Source organism: Vespa crabro, chromosome 8, assembly GCF_910589235.1.
Source record: "Vespa crabro chromosome 8, iyVesCrab1.2, whole genome shotgun sequence".
NCBI classification, from domain to species: domain Eukaryota; kingdom Metazoa; phylum Arthropoda; class Insecta; order Hymenoptera; family Vespidae; genus Vespa; species Vespa crabro.
In genome coordinates, this window is record NC_060962.1 from 4,621,732 (window position 1) to 4,639,231 (window position 17,500).

The window sequence follows — 17,500 nt, forward strand, 5'->3', positions numbered from 1 at the left end:
CAAACGCACTTCTATTCATCTCTCATCTTTCTCTTTCTTTTATCACGATAACATACTATGCTACGGATTTCGCGGGGAAACGAATGGGGCTTGGTATCTCGTAACAGGTGTCGAATAGCATTGACCCTTGCTTATACGACGTATCTTTCAGACTATTCGCTAGTTATCGCTGATAGAGGAAGAAAGATATACATAGGGGGTTGATGATTAACTACGTGAACGTTGAAAGAAATAAAAGTAAAGAAATAAGATTATCGAAACGTGCCTCACTTAAATGTAAATATTATTGAAAAAGTACAGATATAGTGTGAAAGAAAAAAAGAGAGAGTGTGTGTGTGTGTGCATGAGAGAGAGAGAGAGAAACGAAAAGTTGATAACCACTGATATGACACGACAGTTAGCCCAAACGCCGATAGATGTCGCCCATGATGCATTCCTCGTCCCTTCTCATCCACGTGGTATGCATATGACGTTTGATTTGATGTGACAAAAAAACACGCGCACGCTGCTAGAGAGATACGGTGGGAGTCCGTCCATGGCTCTCGTTCGAGAGCTCGTGGCTTCTCTTGACGATGTGGCAAAGAAAAACATAGCAACAGTAATAGTGAGCGCGCGTGCGCACTTAAATTCGATCATTTCGATGATATACTCCTTGTTGTTTGATTTCATTATCGAGATTGTAAATTTGAAAAAAAGAAAAAAAAAATGGAAAAAGAAAAAAAACGAAGAAGAAAAAATTGTACAAAGAGAAAAGATATTCTGACAGAGAAAAAAGCCTTCAAAATGACTAAGTCTCCTCCCAATCGATTCCTTGAATTCTTTAGAAGGTGAGGGACAAGAATGAAAAGAGACAAAAGGAAAAAAAAAAGAAAAGGAAAAAGATAAAAAAATTTTCGCCCGGCGATAACGAAGGAAACTAACTCCTTCCTCCTCCACATTTCCACGTACCTTTCTCTCTTTCATAATTCTCGCGAGTATTGTCTGTATGCTTTTTTTGTGTAGCTCTTGTATTCAGGGTGAATACGAACAACAAGTTCCAATGTTGATGGTAAAGAAGAAAAACGTAATAATATAGCGTAAAAACGTAAGAAGAAACGTCTATGTTGCGAAAGACGCTAGTCATTGTGTAGACTCGGAAGACCAATTTTGAGATGGTTGGTTGTTCCATCCACCGTAGTGTTTCTCCTTAAAGCCGATAATCGTAAAACGTGGTTCTCGGGCGCACTTGTTGAATCGAGCGCGGTAAACCATAGGGTGGCCACACCACCGACCGGGAGGTACCTTCCGTCGTAACGGATTAGTCGTGTGCCACAGAGAAACGCACGCTTACTTAACTCGCCATAAATCAAACTCGAGAGAGGAGGAACGTGTACAAGAGAAGTATATACTTTCCTCTCTCTTTCCCTCTCTCTCTCTCCTTGTTGTCATGTTTTCCTCTCTTTATCTTTTTTCTTCTTCTTCTTCTTCCTTTTCTCCTTCTTATTTTTCTTTTACTTCTTTGTCTTCTTCGTCGTCCTCTTATTTTTCTTTTCCCTTTTCCTCTTCTTCTTCTTCGTCGTCTTCTTATTTTTCTTTTTCTTTTTCCTCTTTTTCTTCTACGTATACGTATTCTTATTATTATTTTTATATAATACTTTCTCGTTTCACATCGACACACAAGTTTTCCTTTTCGAATCTTTTCACTTTGCCAAAGTTCCTTTTCTCTTTTTTCTTTCTTGTATTTTTTTTCTTTTTTTTTTTTGTTGTCTTTTTTTGTTTCTTCTCTTATTCCTTTTCTTCTTATTCTTATTCTTTTTCTTTGTTCCACGAGTCGTTGTTATCTCGTAATGTTTCGAAGGAAGACACGTTCCGCGCGAATATACAATGAGCGAAACACATACCAAAGAGCAAAAGAGATGACGAATAAGTGGAGAAGGTTTGCGGTGGATCCGGCTATGCGCGACGATGAGGTAATCTTTGCCGCATGAGTCGGAGTTATCTAGTCAGTTCGGACGAACGAACGAACGAATGAACAAACGAACGAACAAACGTAGGAAAGCTAGGTTCCCGATGATATTTCATTTGGTAAATATTCCTAAAGAAAATCAATTATTCTTTTAAAGGAGAAAATGTGATCGACGGAAGGACGTTCGATCGAAACGAGATAAGATTTTGTTAACAATGAAATCTCGAGTTATTTTTATCTTCAAAAAGATAAAAAAAAAAAAGGAAAAGAAAGAAGAAGAACAAAAAAGGGACCGAAAGAGAGAGAGAGAGAGAGAGGGAGGGAGGGAGAGAGGAAGAGATGAAAATGATGGAAAAGGAAAGTCTATTCGTTAGGCTATGTAAGTACGTAATACGTAGATTCGACGATTCCCTAGAATCGAATAAAAAGCTGAAAGATTCGACGATGCAAAGTGGAAAAAACGTAGAAAGAAAAGGAGAGAAGTGGAGAAGACTCGAGTTGGATCCGGCTATGCGCGATGATGAGGTAATGTTTGCTACGAGAGTCGAAGTCTATCTAACCAGGTCCGTACCCGATGGAGTTAAAGTCGGGTGACTATACATACTACTTTACGATATAATTCTAATCTTTCGAACTTATAGTCTTTCTCAATTTTCTTCACTTTTCTATTACTTTCTCTCTTTCTCTCTCTCTCTCTCTCTCTCTTTCTCTTTTCTTTTTCCTTCTTCTTTTTTTTGTTTTTTCGTTCGTCGTATTAAATATATAAATGAAATATATAATTTAAATATATAAATATATAATATAAAAGAAAGAACAAAAAAAAACCGAAACAAAGATTATCTTTAGAATTTTTTCGAAAGAACGTCAAGAATTTCAAGGACGCAACGTCAATGTCAAAAAATTTAAATAATAAATTTGAAAAATTATTCCGATCTTACGTTAAAATTGATTTCCTCATTGATTTTTTAAAAGATAATCAAAGCCATAGAATGTTTCTCTTCTTTTTTCTTTTTTTTTTTTTTTTTTTATATAATAATCTCCGTCGTAAAACGACACAATGGTAACTCGCCACGAGGAGTAGAAGCTTCGACGACGATGATCGTCGTGACGGCATGACGTCAACCAGCCGTGTTATTTTCGAAAGGGGACTCGACGATAGCGTCGTGCAGTGGCGAGATCGCCAAGCTCGAAAAACAGTCGGCTTTGCTGCGACGAACGTAGATATACAAGGCGTCAGCGCATTTAATAAAATAATTATATTCAAAATTCAAAAAGAAATCTTTCTAAAGTAACCATTCGAGATTTATTATCGATCGATGCAAATTATATTATCGATAATTTCTCATTTTTTCGTAATGAAATCATTAATAACGTCAGCCAATAAAAATTTTTGAAAAATCTTACATTTCATTTTTATTTATCTATTTCTTTATTTATTCATTCAATTTCATCTTCAATTCATTGCTAGTAAAAACTAGGGATAGTAATAGTAATAGGGATAATAATAAAGTGTAGGGATAATAATAATAATAATAATAATATTAATAATAACAATAATGTGTTCTATACGTGCATTGATACAATACACAATTTATTTAAGATTGGTTGGCTACGTCAATGAAACCAAAAAAAATATATATTTTTTTTTGTTATATATATATATATATATATATATATATATATATATATATATATATATATTATATATATATATACATTCAATCAAGATTAGTCATATCAAGACTTCTCGTCATAGTATTAAATATCTGATAAAAAGATATATGTATCTGGAAATGTCATCGTTCAAGTAGATTCTTTGATAAATTTGTTTCCAATTTGTTCGTATCGATCGAATTTAAATCCGAGTTCAGGATGTAATTTTTCTTAGAGAAGAGCCATGGCGATCCTGTACGTTGAGCATACGAACGACTTGAGCAGTGTAAAGTCCGCGGCAGATTAGCGACGTGCTATCTAACAACGAGCGTCGGATAAGATTGCCAGGGCGTTCGTTCGTAAGTACGAACTGACTTCAAGGACTTGCGACGACACGCGCGGCCGAGCGCGAGCACAGTGTCTCTCTTCTGTCTCTTCCTCCCCCCTATCTCTTTCTCTCTCTCTCTCTCTCTCTCTCTCTCTCTCTCTCTCTCTCTCTCTCTCTCTTTCTCTTTTTCTCACTGTCGAAGTATGTTCTTTGCGAAGCATGATGCGCGATGATTCTCGAGATCATCTTGGAATCTAGTTTACCAATCTTGCGATATTGCTCTATGATTTATAAATGGAAGAAAAAGAAATAGAATAAGAAAATGCAGAGATAAACAATCCAATTTATATATATATATATAATATTTTTGTGTAATCGTGTAGTTGCAATTTTTTCTCCATTAATCTATAAATATGAATATATATATAACATATATATATATATTTTCTCACAAATAATAATAATAATAATAATAATAATAATAATAATAATAATAATAATAATAATAATAATAATAATAATAATAACTATTGGGAGTGAATTATTAAAAATAGTTAATCGTTAGAATAAATTGGTGAAAAGTATATACACAAGCACACACATATATTTATTATATATATTCTATATATTAATAATGAGTTAAGCTTATTTTAAAAAAAAAAGACAGTTTCGTAAGAATTCCTAATAGAATAACTTTGAAATGGAGATAGGAATAGTCTACTCTAATGAACAGAAAAACAAAACAAAATAAATAAGTACACGCTCGTTTTACCCACATTTTCCAAAATTTTATCTCTTATACAGATATATAATAATACAAGATTAATATATGATTAACGTATATCAAAATCTTAATCTTAAAATAATAAAATTATAACTATAGTAAATTCCTAGGATGTCGTGAACAAAAATTTGGGGGTGGATGTACACACGCGTAGTGCATCCTGACAACGTATTTTATATATATATATATATATATATATATATATATATATATAAATGTGGTATATTTTATATATATAATATATATATATTATATATATATATATATAAAGGTGAGTGTGTGCTTATGTACCAACTCGTCGGATAAATACTCTACCCTATATATCGCGTGGCTAGAAGGTTCCTACGAGCCGCTCGGTCCCACATTAGGGGATGAATAAAGGAAGCTCTCCGAAAAGGAGGGTTCGCTCCCCTATATCTTCAGTGATTCTCAACTAGTTTCGACTTGGTGGAATCACGAAGGCCGCTGTTCTATCATTTAATTTTGTAGGAAGAGTTGATAACCACTGGGAAGTAATCTACAAGGGCGCGCGGCATCTGCGATGCCCTAAACGAAGGGTCCGGCCCTATCCTCCGAGGCCGAACTCGTAGAAGGGAGAGAAAACGAGAGAGAGAGAGAGAGAGAGAGAGAGAGAGAGAGAGAGAGAGAAAGAGATAGAGATAGAGATAGAGATAGAGAGAGATGGACAGAGGAAGAGATGCCGAACGCATCAAGGGTAGAATGTAAAAGAAAAAGATATATATATATATAAGACCAGAGCGCGTGCGGATGAGAAATAAAGAGAAAGAGAGTGAGATCGTGAAATAAAGAGACAGAAAAGAAAGATTCGATATCTCAACTGTGTCTCGAGGGAGTTCGATGCCTTTAATTGGCTCGAATGTAGAAAAAGAAAAAGAGAAAATTAAACGGAAGCATCTTAATCCGTTCGTAGAAGGAAACAGTTTTAAGATAAAAAGGGGCTTTACGTTGAAAAGTGAGAGAAAGAAAGAGAGAGAGAGAAAGAGAGAGAGAGAGAGAGAGAGAGAGAGAGACTCTTTAAAGATCCATAAGAATGGGACGATTGGAAAGGTCGTAGTTGCTCGTCTCACGATGACGTATGTACGCACGTGGACGCTCGATGCACGTGGGTGGCTCTCCAGTTTTGTGGATGAAGGGAAAGAGAAAGAAAAAAAAGAGAGAGAGAAGGACAGAGTAAGAGAGAGAGAGAGAGAGAAATGAAAAAGGGGGACAAGGTGGGGTAACTAAAAAATGGAAGGGAAAAGGGGCCATATGGCCAGGAGAGAGAGAAAACAAGAAAGAAAGAGAGGAGAGAAAGAGAGAGAGAAAGAGAGGGAGGGAGCGAGCCGGTGTGGGAGCGCGCGTCCCTTTCTCATACATTTTTGTCGCCCTCGGCCTTTTTTTCTTTTCTTTCTTTTTTCTATTTTCTTTTTTTTTTCTTTTTTTTTTTTTTTTTTAACACAGCATCTTCCTGCTTACGCGCGCGCAACCGTACGTATATAATACGCGGCCTATCGTATATCCTCTTCCTTTTTCTTTATACGCACACAATGATTCTCGTGTTAGTTGTAAATTACACGAGGATATCTATTAGCAGACGAACGAACGACGCTATTCGTCGGCTCGAAATTGAATCGAAAACCACAGATAGGAAATTTCTTTTCCTGTATATATATTCACCTTCCCCCTCATTCCTCTTTCTCCTCTTTCTCCTCTCATACTCGTTTCGTTTCGAGAGATTTCAATTCGTCGATACGGGGTGGTACGTTTTTATGAGGTGAATCGATCGACCAAGTCGATAAAGCCGATTGTGCAATTATCGAGAAGGTTCTACGAATAGAGAGAACGAGACGAGTTTAATTGTGGTAGTAAAGTAGTAAGCTTTTCTAGTCGTCTAGATCAGAATCCATGGTTACGCTGAGGGATGAAAGAGCAGCAAAGCTGTTTGCTTGCTTACGCGAGAAACCTGTTCGCGAGTGGGCGCAAATTTACGAGGAGACCTACAAGAGATATGCCAAAGGGATGATGATGATGATGATGATGCTGCTGCTCGTTCGCTTATGTTGGTCGCAGGTGTTCAACGAGAAATACGACAAGAAAAAGGTCAGACCCCTAAGACCAAACGATTAGTGCTTTTCTCGTTTAGTCGCTTGTATATGAAGATCATCCTATTTTTGTATTTTTCCCTTCCCTTTTTACATTATATTTTCAAAGAAACGTAAACGATATCTCATTAATATAATAATGACGGAGGAATAATGCTAATTACGACGAATCGATTCAAACGATCAATATTGTTCACGTACAATTAGTACTCAAGAGATATATCATAATACTTTGTTGAAATTCAATAAGGCTCGGATTATTTTCTCTTTCGTCGAATAATTTTATTAAATTTCGAATACCGTGATCGAACGTCAATTATTCCCACTTAACGTAACAACACAACAACACTGGATCTTTATCAACGTTGATAAGTTTATCTTTTATTTCACGGTTATTGCCGTCTATCTTATTCGTAAAAGAATTTATAGTATTACATTACAGAAAGGTAACCGTTCTTATTTTTTACTAGGATAACGAAAACGGTCGAAATCCTCAATTGATCCGATTATAAAAAAAAAAAAAAAAACGATCAATAATAGAGTAGACATCAGACGGTAAAACTGTAAATTTGACAGGTAAAAAGGTCGAAAACGTCCGGATGATCTTTTTAAAAAGTATAAGAAAATATCGACATGAAGTTTTAAAATAATGTACAGAGTTTCGAACGAAGAGAGAAGGGTTTCTGTTCCATTCACGAAAAGTTGGGAAAATCTTTGGAACAGTTTATCTTCGTTTTATTTTTTTTTTCTTTTTATCCTTTATTTCCCTACTATGTTCGTAGGTCCTAAATATGGTATATAGGTATACCTGGAGTCCAGGTAGAAGAAATAAGAAATACCAATCGTCCCTAGTCCGTGCTTTGCCACGAAAAGCCTCGAACGAAAAGCGACGAGGCTTGACGAGGGTCGGACGGAGGGCCAACCCAAGGGGAACTTTACCGAACGTTTCGTTTCGACCTGAGCACGTTTGCTATAACGCTGCTGTTATAGCAGGAACGTTCGAGCACAAGCAAGCAAGCAAGCAGGCAGGCAAGCAAGCAAGCAGGCAAGCAAGCAAGCAAGCAAGCAGGCAAGCAAGCAAGCAGGCAAGCAAGCAGGCAAGCAAGCAGGCAAGCAAACCATAGTGGCACGCTACGCAGCAGCAGCGGTTCTCACGCTCGAATCGAACGTTTTTGCTGTCAACGTGACGACAACAACTACAAAACGCCGAGGATCCAATACAGCGGCTATGCCGCAGTCTGGAGCAAAAGCCTCGGAAACTTAACGTTTTCCACTTTCTTGTCTCACTTGGAAAATCTAACGGAGGATACAAAATAGAAATTGCAACTACTTTGGTAGTAACTAATAAGGTACATTAAAGCCGCTCGAGGAGAAAGTCGAGTCGCGATGGTAGGAGATCGCGATTACGATCTAGACGAGTGGCAGGCAAGCAAAACGGACATGTTTTCTTTCGTCCCTACTTTCTGTGTGCTACGCGGTGTAAGTAGTAGTAATATAATAAATAATAGATCGAGAGAACTTACGGATCAAATTTTGAAAGATTTGTTAAATAAATGAAATCTCTTATATGTGAAAGAAACTTTCTCTTTGTGATATAATGTTTATTGTCTTATAGATAGGTTATCAGTTCTCTCCCTCCCTCTCTCTCTCTCTCTCTCTCTCTCTCTCTCTCTCTCTCTCTCTCTCTCTCTCTCTCTCTCTCTCTCTCTCTCTCTCTTTCTTTAACGATTTTCGGAAGAAGTCTTAAAGAAGGAAATGCTGACCATCACCGGGTCCATTCGCATATTCAAAGCAATAGAGAGGGTCAGCAGCATCGAGTACGTTTCTTCTGTGTACGTGTCGGTAAAGCTCTGAGTCGTATTGTTGGCTTCGGAGTAGAGCAACCCGTATGTACCCTCGGTCAGAAAAAAAAGAGGAAGAAAGAAAGAAAGAGAGAGAGAGAGAGAGAGGAGAGAGAGAGAGAGAGAGAGAGAGAGAGAGAGAATGAAAGAAAGACAGAGCGAGAGACGAGGGTTGGAACCTTTTATACGAAGGGTCGGCTGTCGGTCCCTGCTTCTTTTGTCCGGATCGTCGAAGCGACAGCAGAGAAATCCCCCTTCGACGGGTGCAGTCGTTTCTCTGCCTGTCTGCTTGGCATGGCCTGGCCTGGCCTGGCCTAGCCTGGCTTGGCTTGGCTTGGCTTGGCCTGGCTTGGCCTGGCATTGCTTGGCTTAGCTTGGCTTGGCTTGGTCTGGCTTGGCCTGAGTCTGGCCTGCTTGCTTACTTGCTTGCTTGCTTGCTTACCTGTTTGCTCGTTTCATTCTCTCGATCGTACTTACGTCCAAATAGTCCTAACATACGAAGACATGTACGGAACTTCGCAAATGGATCTTGGATCCTGTATTCCCTGGCCATTTGACAAATCGAATCGATTTGTCGTCGATCGAAGGAATACAATAAAAGACAAAAAGGTGGATAAGTTTATTCGATACGAAATAAACGAAAGAAAAAACGAAGAAAGGAACGAGCAAACGAATGAGCAACCAACCAACGAGCATCCACAGTCGGTTTGCCGTTGAACGGCCTAGAGCTTGTTGCCTGGCCTAGCCAACAGGCTGGCTTGGGTGTTGGTGAAAGGTGTGGCCGCCTTGGATACACGAGAAAACGAGAATGCAATATTCTCTCTCTCTCTCTCTCTCTCTCTCTCTCTCTCTCTCTCTCTCTCTCTCTCTCTCTCTCTCTCTCTCTCTCTCTCTCTCTCTCTCTCTCTCTTTCTCATACACATATTGCTCATATGTATATAATATATACAGATACATTCAAAGTGATACACACCTACATACGTATCAGCATGAACATATACGATATATTCGCAAGGAACGTAGCAGAGAGTTCGCCTCTCGAGCGTTCTCCATAATTGTTCTCATCCTGGTGCTTCGTTGTTGCCGAAGGTGATAGGCTCGTATGTACACGTATGTATATGCGTATGCGTGTATATGTTAAAGAGAAAGAGAAAAAAGAAAAAGAGGGAGGTGGAGAAGCATAGGAAAGAGAAGGCAACGATCGAAACGAACGACTCGTATACAGGTGGTCGGAGCGAAACGATCGAAGAGTACCGCTTAATGGGATTCAACGACCTCTCCTGCCCGTGTCGAACGCTGGACTGTCGTCCTGTTGGTCCTCGCGGGATCCTACTTGTTCTCTCTCTCTCTCTTTCTCTCTCTCTCTCTCTCTGTCTCTTCTACTTCTTCTTCCTTCTTCTTCTTTCTCGTCTTAACCGAACATAGGACTTTTCCAACTTGACGTTCCGCGATGCGATTCGCGCTGCATTAACATCTTGCTCGCGCGAGCACAAACACGATATAAGATAGAGAAAGAGAGGAGGAAAGAGGAAGAAAGAAAAGTTAAGAGGAGGGAAGGACGAACAGCAATGGGAAACGTTGCTACTCCGTAGCGGTACTGTCCTTGCTCGATCGCCTCGAGCGATGCTTAGTTCGCGGTAATAAGCGTTCCCGTGTCCTGAGTTATCCAGCTATTTCTATTCTTTTTCGTTGTAATATATATATATATATATATATATATATATATATATATATATAACCTTATATCTATGTATAGGAAAGTACCAAAACGGTAATACTTGGTAAACTTTGAACAAAATAATCTCTTCGATGCAATGTATTTTTTCCTGAACAAAATTCGGAGTAGGTCCAGAATATCGTTGATTTTTTTTATATACAAAAATGTAAGTACTAATTTAAAATATAAAAGACGAAATAATGATGAAAAAAAAAAAAAAAAAAAAAATAATAATAATAATAAAATTAATGTCTATTAGCGAAGCATCCAAAATGAAAAGAAAATACTTCAAAAGTTCGATTGCGTTAGATGCATCAAAAGTAACAAAAATGTTTTTATTAATACACAATTTTAATACACAAAAATGTAACTGCAAAATAAAAAATATTAAGAATAATCGAAAGGTTATCTCGTATACGTAGCAAATAGAAATGTTTTCGATAATTTCTTGAACAAATTTTTTATTTTAAACTGATCGTAATATTTTCAGATTGAACGAAATTTTATTGAAAATTATATCAGAATTTTGTTCCAATTTTTTAAATCCTTTTGGCCTACAAATAAAATCATTCAAATATATATATATATATATATATATATATATATATATATATATATATATATATGTATATGTATGAATCTGCAAATCTGGTGATACCATTATGAAAATACCACCATAACCAAGTATATACTAATATAGGTCTCTCTACACTTATACACATACTTGGGTTGTCTCGTACGAGCTAAGAATATCGACGAACGACGTCGCGTGCGCGAGGACGTCGATAAGACAACGTTTATGTTCGCCGTAAATCGGATTCCTACCTTCGGCGAAGGGTTAACCGCGACGATGTTAGAAACGAGTTACGACAAAGGTGGCGTCGACAGGTACAGCCACCTGATCGTACGAAAAGGAATAAAGGAAAAAATATAAGAGAAGGGTGAGATGGACTAAAGGTAAGGGAAAGGGAATGAGAAAAGGGAAAATATTCAGCGAACGATCGACACGATTCTGACACGAAGCTAAATATATATTATACAGGATGAAGAGTCAAGGATCTTCAAAATTTTACTATTAACTCTCCTTACGAATTTTCCATAGTTTAAAAATGAGAATCATAGTAAATGTGAAAACAAAGCAAGGCGCGAGGAAATCACACGATTCGCTGATCTAATCCACGCGACTCTAGTATTCTTCTTCTTCTTCTCCTCCTCTTCCTTCTCTTTCTTCTCCTCCTCCTCCTCCTCCTCCTCTACCACCCAGCTGGCTCCGTTCGCGGTAAACAACTCTCTGACTATATCCAATTACATGAACTACAAAATATTCCGCGCGCAACGATACGACACCAAGATACATAGATCATTCGCTTGCTCGAATTTCGACGAAAGCGATTATGAACGCGCGTGCCTCTATTAAGATTCGTGATTAACAAAAATTCGTAGATATTTGTAGGATTTCGAACATTTTCATTTTCTTTTTTCTTTTTGTTCAAAACTTTATGGAAGTTTTAATAACTTTGTCAAAGAGAGAGAGAGAGAGAGAGAGAGAGAGAGAGAGAGAGAGAGAGATAATATCATTGCTAGCATGCTTTCTTCAAAGAACATCCTATTTAACGGTATATTGGATTTACGATCTTCAATGTGAAGGGTGAATTGGAGAACACGAGGAAGATCGAAGAATCGAAAGAGAGAGAGAGAGAGAGAGAGAGAGAGAGAGAGAGAAAGATGCGATACGAGTATCATCGGAAAAGAAGAAGGCAAAGAGCGCCATGGTACAAAAATAAAATTCGGCAAAGCGAACGAGCAAGCGAGCAAACGAGCGAGCGAATGCGCGTGAGCGAGAAGCCAAGGTTACGACGAGAACAGCTCGTGAAAGTCAAATTCGTTGGGACGCTTCAACGCTGAAACTTCGAAAGAGATGTTCTTCTCTTGGAAAAAAAAAAAAAAAAAAATATACATCATACTACTTACGTTCTTACTTCGCTTAAAAAAAAAAGGTGGGGGGGGGAAAGAGTAAAGAAAAGAAGAAAAAAAAATCGTTGGAAAAAATACATCTTTCTTTTCTCTTGTAACGAATTAATATTCTTCCTTTAATCTTAGAAAAATTTTCTGACAAATCTCCTAGACTCATTTTAGATCGTATCATGATCTATTAGAGTTCATATTCGAGAGATTCGTTTTTCGTCGTCGACGTAGAGAGATGTCGAGGACTGGCTCTCTCCATTCCGTTGCCGCTGCCGCTGTTACTGTTATTTTTAACTCGACGCCGACGCGGCGAGTCCGTAGTCTAAAACCGTCTACCCTCCTTCCTCCCTGTAGGCTGCTTCGAGTCGCGCCATGAGCTCCTCTCCTCTCTACCCCTCAGCCCCTTCCCACCTCCTCCCACCATCTCTCTTTCTCTTTCTATCTTTCTCTCTTTTTATCTCTCTCTCTCCCCCTCTCTCTCTCTCTTCTCCTATATTCCTTGCCTTTACTACTTCTTCTTCTTCTTCTTCTTCTTCCTTCTATTCTATTCTTTCCCTTTCCTCCTTTCCTCAAGCTCCTCTCTTCCTCCCTATTTTAGAGGCCGCACGCACTATTCGAAAGGGATCAAGCGTCTGGCACGTATATTTCGAAACCTATTTTCAAAGTGGCGGGCCTTTCTATTTTGAAAGTCTTACAAGTCCGCGAGAGGGCGCCACGCTCGCGTAACTTTCCACGAAAGGAAAATGGAGGATGTGTGTATCTGTGTGCATGTGTGTGCGCATATGTATGTGTGTACGTGTGTTACGTCAATTCGAACGTCCGATATTCGGATAATATTAGACAGGAAAGTTGAAAATTCGAAATCGTGAGATAGAGAGAGAGAGAGAGAGAGAGAGAGAGAGAGAGAGAGAGAGAGAGAGAGAGAGAGATAAAATAAGTGAGTAAGAAAGACAGTAAGAAAGAGAGAAAGAAAGAGATAAAATAAGAGAGTGAGAAAGAGAGAAAGAGAAAGAGAAAGAGCGAGAGAGAGAGAGAGAGAGCCAGCCGAGGAGAAAAGTACATCGGTAAGTCCGGCTCTCGTTCACGCTCCGCGAAGTGGGAGAAAATTCGTTTCGAAACTTCGGTTTCCCGCCAGATACGAAGTGGCAACGTCGGGCCGCCTGCGTGGCTCTTTCGACGAGCACAGAACGATACGGCCGACTGCGAAGGAACGACGGAGAAAGAGCGAGAAACCTCGAAACGTGGCAACGCAGCATCAACACGTCGTAGGACTCGGTTCCGTGCTGATACCCACGCTCTCGAGCCATGCCGCGATGTCGCTTTTGCGCCGAGTAAAATACCTCTACTACCGGCGAGACTTTCTACTCGCAGGAATGGGGTTGTCGCCGTGAAAACGTTACGCGGGATAGCTCGCTACGGCTGCTATACACTGGATGGTAGCGTTAACGTCTGATCGGTGAAAGCTATTCGAAATTTGCGCGCCAATTTTAAAATGGGCTCAATAAGAAAAAAATTATATATATATATATATATATACATATATATAAGAAAAAGAAAATTATCTAATATTATATGAAATATTATAGGTATTTATAGGCCGAACATTGAAAAAAAAAGTACAAAAAAAGTACAAAAAAAAAAAGTAAAAAAAAAAAAAAAGAAAAAAAAAGAAACGGAAAGAAAAAAAAGAAAAGAAATGCGTTTTCTATTCATCCTTTTGAAATTCGTATTGGTTTTCTTATTTCTTACAAAGTTTTCCATGGAAATCGTTCGGCACGTCACAAAGTAGAAAACATTCTCAGTTAAATTCGAAAGGCTTTAGCCGAACGGCGTACCTACCGGTCGTTTCTTCGGTGTCGGTCGGGGCAACTTTCTAGTTTAGCTGACGTGTATAGCGAGTTGCGTTCGTGTATCCGCGCGTGCGTGTATGTGTGCGTGACGTGTGCATGTACATATATATATCTATATATATATATGTGAGTGTGTGTGTATGATATACGCGCGCGCGCGCTCCTGCGTCGGCCTTCGTCGAATGTGTGCGCATACGTGAGAGAGTTCTTCGTCGAGTCTGGCTCTCCTCGCTCGCTCGTTCTCTCTCTCTCTCTCTCTCTCTCTCTCTCTCTCTCTTCCTCCTCCTCCTACCTATCATGGTGTCGCTTGCGCTCGCGCGCGCACGAGCGTGGAGGAAAACTGGTTCCTGGAGAATAGAGCAACCGCGCGTTACCAGCGAGAGGAACGAGAAACGAAAGCCTCCTCTCGACACCCTCGCACGCGAAGAGTTTAGCTTCGCGCTTCGTCCATAGCGATAATCCTTTTTACTCGCGAGAGTATATAAGTATATATATATATATATGTGTGTATATATATATGTGTATATATATAGGTATATTTTGTAGGCGAGCAAGGACAAATGGCAAGGTGCCCTCGGTGTGCCGCCGTCCACCGATAAGCGTCCTGTTTTCAGCCTCGATCGAACGCGCCTCTGCTATCGATCTTGGTTCTATGAAAGCATTCCTCCTATCGTCGTAGTCTCAGCAGTCCGGCAAAAGACATATATTCGAAAATACGTAAGATGTTTAGAACGTATCAATGATATTTCGTAGCCGGTCGAGTCCCCTCGAGAGATAGATACCCTCCAAGAGGTATAACCCGAAGGTCATCATTGCGATTCGCGAATCGACTTAAAAAAGAGACGCTTTGCATGTCTCGAGGCAGATAACCCTCTGCTGTCTTACCGACCGAGCCGCACGTCCTCGTCTCGTCCTCGACGTCGACGTCGCTTCGCATCTAATCTTTCTCGTAATTCTCCTCGCTCCTTTTTTTACTCCCTCCTCTTTCTCCGCGCTACTTTTCTACTCCCTCATTCCCCTCCCCCTACTCCCCAGCCCCACGCTCTTTCTTTCGCCCGACGACCTCTCACACGCGCGATGTACACCCACACAAGGACGACCATCCGCCTTTCCCCGTTCCTATCCTTATCCGACCGGAGGGTAGTTTTACCCTCGCAAGGGGGCAACGGGTTGATTGCACCGAAGGCCTCGCGTTTGGTAATCGACTCTCTCTCTCTCCTCCTCCCTCTTCTCTCCTCCCCTCTCCTCCACACCCTACGTCGTTCCATTTTACTCTCTCGTGTTCCAACGTTGGGATATCGCTCGATCTTTCTCTACCAGCATTCCCCTTTTTCCGCGCACCTCGACCGATCGGCCCATCTCTTGCCGAAGAGCATGGGCGAGAAGAAGGATGAAGAGGAGGAGAAAGAGGAGGAGGAGGAGGAGGCGGTGGTAGTAATGGTGGTGGTGGTAATAGTGGTGGTAGTGGCGGCGGCGTGGCGGAGGAAGAAGAGGTGGAGGAAGAGGTAGAGGCAATGGTGGTGGTGGTGGCGGAGATGGCGGTGGTGGTGGTGATAGAGGAGAAGAGGAAGAGAGGAGAGAGAGGAGCGGTGTTGCCATGGCAACGCCCCATGCACGAGTAATGCGCTGCTCTTTGTCCGACACGTTCTACATCCTTCTCACGCTGCCCCCACTCCTCTGCCGACGCTTTGCAGTGCCCCCACTCTCTCGGCAAGCATCGTGCTTCTGCGTACAGGGCCGTTCATGCACTACCGCCGTCTATCGACGGTACTGCGAGCGTTTCCACGAGGACGAATAACGGACGCTCTCGAAAGGAGAATACGAGACAACCAGCCAGCCAGCCAGCCAGAAGGCAGGCAGGCAAGGAACTTGAGTAAAATCGTCGTAGGAAAGTGGAGTGTAAAATCGGCGTAGGGATATAATGGAAGAGGCAACATTACGCGTATAATCACTAACATTCTTTCTCCCTCGCTCCATTCTAGGCTATCCTTTCCAAGAAATTTTCTCCTTTACATAGGAGATTCATTTCTTTTTTTATTTCTTATTTCTATAAGACAAATAATAACTATGTTTCTACGTTTCTCTGAAGAAAATTCTTATCTGTTATTCTTTCGAAAATGCGTTAATATGCGAGAAAACGTAGGAAAATAAAAATAGAAAAAAAGGAAAGAAAAAAAGGAAAGAAAAAAGAAAAGAAAGGCCGTTTGAATCGAGCAGTATAGTTGCTGGCATTAAACCACCAGCGCCGTACCGTACACCACCACCACCATCAACGCTGACGCCACCGACGCTGCCGTCGCTCCTCCACCACCATCACCCTCTCTCGCCTCATCCCTCGAGATATAGATTTTCCGTTGGAGCCAAGCCACCGTTGGGAGACGTTCGGTTATAGGGGGCTTTGAAAAACGCGTCTTCTTGAAATTACCGACGGAGATAGATGGAAGGAAAGGAACGATAGATACATATATAGAATTGATTCGAAGGAAAGAAAGAGAGAGAGAGAGAGAGAGAGAGAGAAATAAAGAGAAAGAGAGAGACCATCCGATACGATATGGGCAGTAGTTTTCTTACGTATGTCCTTTTGCTTTCACACACGTTAGTAAGAAATAGGAAAGGAGATCGATCGAGTTCGATCTCTTCTCGTCGTTCTTCCTCCCCTTTCATTTCGAAAAATAAGAGCACGTTGTGCGTGACGAAACGTTCTCGACGTTTCACCTTCGTGTTACCTTCGATAAAAGTCCAAGAATAATGCAAAAGAGTGAGTCGGTCGATAAGGATAGAAAAAGGGAGAAAGAGATAGGTATAGAGATAGAGATAGAGAGAAAGAGAAAAAGCTAGAGAAAAGAGAGGGAGAAAAAGGGGAGTGAAAAAGATAGAGATAAAGATAGAAAATGAGAGAAAGAGAGAGAGAGAGAGAGAGAGAGAGAGAGAGAAATGAGACGTAGAGAGAAAGAACGAAAAGAGAAATGGAAAGACGAAGGGGGTAGGAGGATACTAATCGTACGATGATGCCAAAGAGAAACGAAGGTATCGTTCCCGTCCGTGTGAAACTGGTTTGAGAGGATGTGATGCGGGCACGCACGCATACTCACGCCTTGAGACAGTCCACCTTGAAAATTCCTCCGTGGAGAGCGCGCGAGCGCGCTCGCCAGAAGATAGAGAGCAAGCGAAAGAGAGAGAGAGAGAGAGAGAGAGAGAGAGAGAGAGAGAGAAAGAAAAGCTATCGTCACACGCGCGCACGATCTGTTTGGTCGGTAGGGAAGAGAAGAGGTAAGATCGTGGCGGCGTCCTTGCGCCGAGATGACCCATTTCAAT

The 17,500-nt window shown here is 40.4% G+C and overlaps 2 protein-coding genes across 4 annotated transcripts in view; one reads left to right on the forward strand and one right to left on the reverse strand.

Annotated features, from left to right (window-relative positions):
- LOC124426284 (GATA zinc finger domain-containing protein 10-like) overlaps window positions 1-17,500 on the reverse strand; it is a 34,117-nt gene that overhangs the window by 5,669 nt on the left and 10,948 nt on the right. The window contains exon 1 of one of the 3 annotated variants that reach the window (XM_046967788.1): window positions 949-1,488. The exons of 1 other annotated variant lie outside the window; for it this stretch is intronic. In XM_046967788.1, coding sequence (XP_046823744.1) covers window positions 949-963 — 15 coding nt within the window. In that variant the 5' untranslated portion in view covers window positions 964-1,488. Of the gene's footprint in view, window positions 875-948; window positions 1,489-17,500 lie in introns of those variants that run through there. One more of the 3 variants, XM_046967786.1, reaches the window with a different exon arrangement.
- LOC124426285 lies at window positions 1,512-10,582 on the forward strand. Its single transcript, XM_046967789.1, has 3 exons — window positions 1,512-2,470; window positions 6,598-6,810; window positions 7,595-10,582. The coding sequence occupies exons 1-3, from the start codon at window positions 2,285-2,287 to the stop codon at window positions 7,934-7,936; spliced, it is 741 nt and encodes a 246-aa protein (XP_046823745.1). The 5' UTR covers window positions 1,512-2,284; the 3' UTR covers window positions 7,937-10,582.

Coding starts and splice junctions, on each gene's coding strand:
- LOC124426285 (XM_046967789.1), top strand. CDS start 2,285: ATGAAAATGATGGAAAAGGAAAGTCTATTCGTTAGGCTATGTAAGTAC. Junction 2,471..6,597: donor CGGCTATGCGCGATGATGAG/GTAATGTTTGCT, acceptor AAGCTTTTCTAG/TCGTCTAGATCAGAATCCAT. Junction 6,811..7,594: donor AGAAATACGACAAGAAAAAG/GTCAGACCCCTA, acceptor CTATGTTCGTAG/GTCCTAAATATGGTATATAG.